Below are 8,478 nucleotides of genomic sequence, written 5' to 3' on the forward strand. Positions count from 1 at the left end.
CTTTTCCTTCTCTACCGACCAGTACGAGAACAAAATTCAGACTCCACGAAATGTCTTACATCGAATTATTACATGCTTAACCCTTAACAGTCATATATAGTTTCGTAGTACAAACAATGCTAATTATTCCGTGCACTAGAAAGTCTTTGATACACTGAGCACAAAAATGAAAATAATAAAATTATAATTACATTTTTAATATCATGAATACTTCTTTAAATCATGAAAATAAGGTTTGACATCGTCGTAATATTAATTTTCATCGTTGTAGCACTACATACTCTAACAACAATGCTACAAATAACACACTTTGATGAAGATCTGACAACCTATGTGCTTTTCAAATTTGGTTTCATCTGAGCAAATGATTTTTGAGAAAGGTGTACCAACGTTAGTGTGGTCAACCATAGGAAATACACTCATGGCCATGTTCCCTTAAGGGTCATGCTGATATGGTTCGTTTCAGAGAGTATGGCCAATTTCATTCTCACTTCTCCTCCAACCAGAGCTTGTGCACTATCACAAATGACTTTGTTGGCGACGGTGTGATAAAGCCTAACTTCCTTCCTTCCCTTTTTGTAGCATGCGCTACCTGAGAATGTGCAACTGTTGCGCAGGTGGTGCCGCCGGGCGGCGAGCTGGTGCTGGTGGTGGCGTCGGACGACCCCGACTGGGTGCAGGACGTGCTGCTGCCGCACCTGCGAGGCCTGGGCCTGCACCACAGCTTCCTGGCTGGAGACGGCATGTTGGAGGAGCCTGAGCGCGACCTGGTGCTACTGTCGGCCTGCAACCATTCCATCTTCGCCTACGGCACTTTCGGTCTCTGGTCGGCGCTGATGACCGGCGGCCGCGCTGCCGTCTACCATCTGAACGAAGGAGACGCCGTGTCGCCAGCCATGCAGTTTGCACAGCACATTCCTGGCTGGGTCGCCATTTCACAGTGAGGATCCCAAGACGGCAGCCCTTATGGGTGGCTGGCATGCCACCGCTAGATCCACAACTGCACCATCTCGCCTGTCATACAGTTCGCCAAGCATACGCTGGGCTGGGTTGCTGTCTTGTACTGAGAAAACCAAAGCAGCGTCTCTGACAGACAGTGGGTCCACAGCCCTCTACAACTCGCCACATAGTTTGTGCAGCATGTCCCTTATTAGGTCGCCATCTTCCAAAGAGGTTCCTAAAATGGAGGCCCTCGTGGCCAGTGCAGAAACACCATCTCGCCATCATGCAGTACATACAGCACATTCCTGGTAGGATTACCATTAAGGAACGAAAGATGGCTGTCAAGAGGGTAGTCCATTGTTGGACAGTACTGCACCGGGTGATGATGATGCAGTCTCGTGCTCGAGTTTATGTGGCAGTGACAAGTAAATGCAAGTGCAGATATTACAGCTAAAGTGCAATGGCGCAATTACAATACCGTTCTACGACTCAGCTTATCTCTCTGTGTTGCAACCACCTGATGTATTATTGTTTCACACTTTCTAAAATAGTCCAGGCTTTTGTGCTGTGATCAAACGAATTTTTTCGAGAAATTAATTCAAACAGGGAACCCCACAATACTTTAATATGTGTGACATTTTAACTGTGAAAGTTTAAATTTCACGATGTTTGTTGTTTATATATTGAAATGTTTCTTAACCACTTTTTTATTTTCACCATCAGGAAAACGATGGCCATTTTGAGACTCATTTTTTGCTCTGACAGGTTCAAGAGTAATTTTACTGCTGTGAAGCAAAACGCACACCTCCTCAAATGTCGATCACCACTGTATTTTCTGTTTATGATGCTATTGGAGACGGTATATCACTGCTTTTCTCTGAGGCGACCTGTTAGTAATGGGATGTACAGTTTGATGCTTGGCATTTTTACGTACACACAACACTGTCAGAAGTGAAGGTAGTTCTACATTTCAGAAGAAATAGTTGGTTAACCGGAAATTGCACAGTCCTATACTTACACAGAAAGCCACCAAGTATCATCGGTCTACTAGGCAAGTTTAATTATCGCCTGAGCAAAGCGTGTGCGTAGGATGAGGGCAGCAATGTACTGTTTTTTGATCCAAAAGAACTCTTTGTGCAGCGGCGTTCAACTTAGAGGTAGCCTGTTCGAATCTTAGTAGTGAAGAACTTTTCACCACCAGTATTTGGCAAGTAAGGAGAAGCCAGGTGGTGATGTAATGTTACCAATCCTCAGACTCTATTCTGTAGGCATAAGATAAATTCTGTACTATATTATCTCGTGAGAGAGAAACCTCCATTGTACTATTCAACAGGAGCAGTCTGTGTACTGACACCTCAACTCATGTTGTCCATTCTCCCATCATCATACAACAGCATTACGGCACTACACCATATGCGCATTCATAGTCAGCACCAGGGACAGTTTATGTGCAAGTAGCCCAAATCGCATGAATCAAAGAAGGCTTGCACCAGAATAAGATCATCATCACAATTCTTTCATCCATGACTCCAAGCTGGATCCGAGAATTTCTCCACTAAGGAACTGGGAGAAGTGATGTTATTTCATTATCATCGAAGTGCAAGCCGCCGACGTGGCATCAAACAGAAAAACTTGCTGTAGGTGGCTGAACTACTCCAAACAAGGGTCTTCTGGCCAATAATGCCATGTGATAATTTTTCATCATTCTTTCGTGAGAAATGACTGCAGAAAATCAGGGAAAATGAAAATCGCAACAGAAAGTATGTTTTACAATCTCTATTATTCTACTCTCTGAAGAAGGAATGTTCCAGGCTCAAATTGGGCTTGCTTTGGGTATAGAATCGGAACAACCACACCTCTCTTCAGAGACTGGAAAGAGTTGCCATCATAAGCAAGGCAACGCCCTGTCGATTTGTAGTCTCTTAGGCAGAAGTGGCAAATTTCTTAAACAGCTTCCAGAGAGCTTTCGTTCCAAAAACAATCCCATGGGGTTTAGCTAAGTGATTTCTCCAAAATTATCTATTCTTCCATAAGTCCTATCCCGCAAGACAGTCAGGAGAACTGTGAAGTTTGGAAGGCAGCAGAGGGGTACTGGCGGAAGTAAAGCTGTTAAAGGCGGATCGTGAGTTGTGCTTGGATAGCTCAGGTGGTAGAACACTTGCCTGAGAAAGGCGCCGGATTCGAGTTCTGGTCCGGAACACATTTTTAACCTCCCAGCAAGTTTCTTAGCTTCTTATATCGCAATAATAGCCAACCACAAGAAAGTACGGCGGAAGAAATGCATACCTCTCTCAAATTTTATCTCGTGATCTGACATACTGGTTCTATTCCAGTTGCAAGTTATGTGCACGCAGTCATGAGTTATTTTCTATTTATCGCATGGGAAGCTTACAAAGCGCTTACCTAAGTTACTTCTGTCCAGGAAGCTGTGAAGGATTTCAAATGATAAGCCCAAATAATCCACATCACCATCTGTAAAATGGGCATATGTCTTCTAAAAGACATTGGACGTTAAGTGATGAAAACATAAGGTTCAGTGTGATTTCCAAGCCATTAACCGTCTATTTTTTTACTGTACTCGTTTCTGTGTCTTTCCTCTCTCTTCTGTCTTTGTAGATTCTCCCAAAATACCAAAATCACAGTGTTGCAATAACATTTAAATAACGACTTTTCCCCTACACTAAAATACAATTGACTTAATACTTGAGAGGTCCTTACGTTTTGAGCACACTTAATGACAGGACGTCTGCCTCTATTCGAATACTCAGAGTTAAGTCCAGTACGGTGGAGTTAAGAAAGAAGAAACACAGCAAAGATAAAAGACGAATGAGAAACCAATTTCTCCTTACTTTTTCAAAAACTTTTGTGGGGCGCTGTGTATCAGCGATCGAAATGTGTTAATTTATTTATCTAATTGTGTTTTTTATTTCAGTTTAGTTTGGCACGAAGATTTTTGGAGAATGTGTGTGAATAAACATTATCTTCCAAGCTATTTGAAAGCAATGTTGGCACACTTTCTGCCCAGCCAAAAACTATTACGACGAAATGGTTATTAAGGGTATTATTAGTGTGAGTTCAACATGCTGCCTTTAAGGGAACAGGTCAAATGATGTAAACGGCGGTGTAATTGACGTACAACTTTGTTTTTATTGTTAACTTTAGTTTTGTATAATAGTGCGAGTGTCATTGTCAAGGAGGTTTATATCGTAATTTTAAGCAAGGTGCACTTTCTATGTTAATGATTAGGTTAAGCAATACAGAAATAACTGGACAATTTGTATCGCAAGTGTGAGAGACAACAGAATGCCGAATTAATAATGAAGTGTCGCATCAGTGACAGAGCATCAGATGAATATGATAAGTGATGGACACATCAAAAATCAAATACAAATAACAGAAGGGTGGAAAAGAGGACTAAACATGCCGAAACGTAGGACGTAAAGAAGGAAGAATTATAACACACTGACGGCTGGCGGAAACGTTTGACAGATTTACCACACATAAATGTTCCTTAAATATAGAAGTACCTGTTCTTTCAGAAACGAGAGAGTGTAATTGTTTTTAGTCACCGTTCCTATTGTTAATGTTTGAAATAAAAGTGTTGTACGATGTTTGTGTGTATGCTTATTTATTGTCCTTTACATTTCACTTAAGACACTTTAAAACGTGTAAGTTACATTTAAAATAAGAAAATAAACTCAAATACAATGTACCTCCATAACAGAGAGCTCAGTGTGAAACAAACGTGTTTATGTTCCATTTTGATGTATACAGTTATCTTCGCATCTTATCAGATGAAATAATTGATCAGTTTCATATATGACTGGGCTCTGCAGAGTTTGCCACATGGCAATTAGCATGACTCTGTGGATGAAAACTGACATACTGCTAAAAACTGTGGAAGCAACTGGAAACGAAATTATGTTGGCTTTGCTGATGGTGAAACGTGATGATTACAAGGAAGCAAACAGTCTTTTTGCCAATGTTTCATGTAATGTTTTTTTTTATTTGCATACACAAAATAATATCTAGTGTTACTGGTAAAGATGTTATTGTGCATACTGTTACAAACATAAAGCAACGAAATTACAATCATAAAAGAAATTAACTGCTAATATTAAATAAATAATAACACATTCAGAATCGTAGAATGCTGAAATAAATTACTATTAGATCTGCTTGTGATGTGACACATCTTAAAACAGATAGACCACACAATCATTAGGTTTACATTGTCTGTAGTCATTTTGGTAGTATCAAGCGGTAGAAGCTAGCTTAAGTTAATTTTTCATTCAGTAGCTTGGATGGCACTTTTGTTGCCTTCGGTCTCCAGTATTTCAAGCGGGAAGAGTTTGTCTTCTGCGCCCACTATATAGTACTAAACATCTGCAACGTTCACTATCTGACCACCTGTTAGTGAACGTTTTTATGGGGTGTTCCTCTCTTTGCCTTTATGACTGCTTGAACTCTACTTGGTACACATTCACAGAAGCGTCTGAATGAATTGGAGGAATGACAGCCATTTTTCTTCAAGAGCCGAAACCAGAGAAGGTAGTAATGTTTGACCCTGGGGTCTGGATTGAAGTCAACATTGCAAATCATGCCAAAGGTGTTCCATTGGGTTCAAATCAGTCTATTTCAGGAATGTTATTGTCCACAAACTACTGCCTCACATATCTGCTTTATGGCAGGGTACATTGTCATGCTGATACAAAAAAGTGTCATCTCCAAACTGTCCCTCTATTGTACACAGCACATGATGCTGTAACATTTGCGCATATCCTTTCACTGTAGTACAATGAAACGGCCACACCATAACCACGGCACGAAAAGCACCCCCATACCATAACACCTCCTCCTCCTTACTTCACTGCTGGTATTACACATGATGGCAGGTAACGTTCTTGGGGCGTATCCCAACCCAAACCATTCAATCGGATTACTACAAGGCATAGTGTGGTTAATCACATCAAATCACTCGATTCCATTCATCAACTGTCCAGTGGTGTCACCTTTTACACCACCTCAGACGTCGCTTAGCATAAATATGTGTCTTACGAGGAGTTAACTCCCTACGAACAATCATTGAGCTATCTGGGCTCCTGGACTCACGAGTGATTCCTTTCGCGGATTTAGAGTGACTGTTCACAACCATCCTATGCAGTGTTCAACAATCCCTGTCCATGAATAGGTGAGGTATGCCGGATCATATAACTGTGGTTGTTTCTTCACGTTCCCGCTTCACAGTCACATCACCAACAGGCGATCTGAGTCGCTTCAGAAAGGTTGAGGTGTCTCTGATGGGTATGTGTCTCTGATGGGTATGTTACAATTCTGCTGTTACTACTTCTCTTGTGACAACACAATACTCCCCACTTCCTTTTATATTGACAGGCCCAACTCTTGTTACATCCAGTGATCAATTCTGCATTACACAATGGTGTTCAGACCACCATTTATGGCGTTCATTTAGTCTGATGCACGATGGTGACTTTTCCCCTGTGTGGTACTAGCCACTTTACTTGCAATTGATTTCACAGCCCCATTTTTGTTCACTCTGGACTGCTTGTCTTGTAACTTACATAGGTATGAATAGCAAATCGGAAAGACATTGAAACGCGTATGTATTTAGTACAGCGATGGCGAGGCATGACAGAATCTCTGACCAGAGAGTTATTTATCGTTGCTAGTCTGCGCTTGACCGCGCGAGAATTCAGTTGCATGTAGGGAGTCGGTAGTTGCAGTCGCGCTCAGTCAGTGCTAGTAGCGCGCGAGAGACAGTCGGAGTTGTGTGAGGAGTCGGCGGGCGTCGACATGGCCCTCTGGTCAAGATTCAGGACGAGGTATATATTTTTAATAAGGTAATGAAGCAGCATTGCGCACATGTGATAATGTTTGTAATTAATTTGTCCAAGAATCGCCCCAATAATAATTTTGTTTTCAAAGCAATTTTTTAAGAAAACAATGATTTGAATTGAAAGAAAGTTTCCCATGCATTTCCTTAAAGAAAAGTTTTACTTAAATTCAAAATTGCACAGGGCCTAAGATCGACATTTCGGTCTATTTGCGTTTTCATTGTCACTGAGATTTCATTATCTGAATTGACTTACATTTTTGTGGGCGGCTTACACTTGGCTCAGATTGCTATTTATCATTTAATTGTCTTTGTCCATAAATTATATTTATTGCTGGGAGGTTACACTTAGCTAGATGTCTATTCTCATTTAAAAATTATCTTTCATTTTTTCTAGAAAGTTACACTTGGGTCTATTCCCATTAACATTTAAACATTGTCTTTCGAAATTTTGTGGGGAGGTTACACTTGGCGACATTCGGTCCAGGATCGTATTTCGTTGAGAATCTTCTGAAAAGTAGTCAGATATTTGGTCTTATTTACTTAATATAATTAGCATTTGGCGCAACGCTTTTACTAATTTTATGACTTTCTTTCCTCAGATCATCGGCAATTCGTTGCTCTGTTGTATTTGTGTTAGTTGCTTTTTGCATTGTGCTTATTTCTTTTGTGAATAATTGTGACTATAGTAAAAATGCCGCGAAAGACTGTGAATAGTGTATCGCGAGGTATTATGAACGAAATAACCGACTTAAACAACTTCACCGACAGTACTTGTGACACGCAGTGTAATGATGACAATCCTGCGTTCACTGACAATCAGTGCGTTCCAACCACCAATAATGATGTAGATCTTAATGATGAACAAACGAACTCAATTGTGTCCTCTGTTAATATGACGACAATTGATGACGCGGGGCGTTCTATTGTAATGAGTGCTGCCCAGTTTAACACACCCGGTTTGGAAAATTCACGTAACGGACAGACGAATTTTTCTAATGAAAATGAACAGGATACTCAAAGTAGGAGAGATTTATTTAATTCCGAAATAGTGACTGACAGTGTACATCCGACTGGGAAACCTTTTTGTAAATTACAGAATGACCGAATGGTCACACAAAACGCGACAATGGCAGATACATCATCAAACAGTACAGAAAATAGAGTGGGTAATACTACCTTGGAACAAATTATGGCAATATTGCTACAACAGGGTAAAAAACAAGACGACTTTAAAGAAGATTTCAGACAACTTAGAGAACAGAACAAACAAGATAACGAAAATCTCAAACAACACTTTAGTGAAAAATTAGACAACAATGACGAAAATCTCAAACAACTTAGTGAACAGATCAAACAACAGAACGAAAAACAAGACAAGCTAAATGAAAAATTAGACAAAAATTCCAGACAGCTTAGTGAACAAATTAGAGCCGTTGCCGCGCAGTGTCATGACACTAAGGAACAGTTACACGAGGAAATTGAGGCTTGTTCAAAGAAAAATAGCGAAGAAATTAGATCTGTTGCTCAAGAATTAAGGGAAATGCAAACAGCCACAACAGAAACACTTAGAGCGGAAATTAGTACAGTCGCTAAACAATGCTCTGAAAAAGCTACACAATTACGCGACGAGTTTAAAGTAATGACAGCAGAACTTTCGCGCACAATGGATGAAAAGATTG

At 40.4% G+C, this 8,478-nt stretch overlaps 1 protein-coding gene across 1 annotated transcript in view; it reads left to right on the forward strand.

Moving 5' to 3' along the window:
• Positions 1-4,553, forward strand: part of LOC124776247 (galactoside alpha-(1,2)-fucosyltransferase 2-like) — a 191,660-nt gene extending 187,107 nt beyond the window's left edge. The window contains exon 6 of the mRNA XM_047251112.1: positions 618-4,553. Within this exon, the coding sequence (XP_047107068.1) occupies positions 618-944 (327 nt within the window). The 3' untranslated portion in view covers positions 945-4,553. The remainder of the gene's footprint in view (positions 1-617) is intronic.
• The last annotated feature ends 3,925 nt before the right edge of the window (positions 4,554-8,478 follow it).

This window comes from Schistocerca piceifrons, chromosome 2 (genome assembly GCF_021461385.2).
Source record: "Schistocerca piceifrons isolate TAMUIC-IGC-003096 chromosome 2, iqSchPice1.1, whole genome shotgun sequence".
NCBI classification, from domain to species: domain Eukaryota; kingdom Metazoa; phylum Arthropoda; class Insecta; order Orthoptera; family Acrididae; genus Schistocerca; species Schistocerca piceifrons.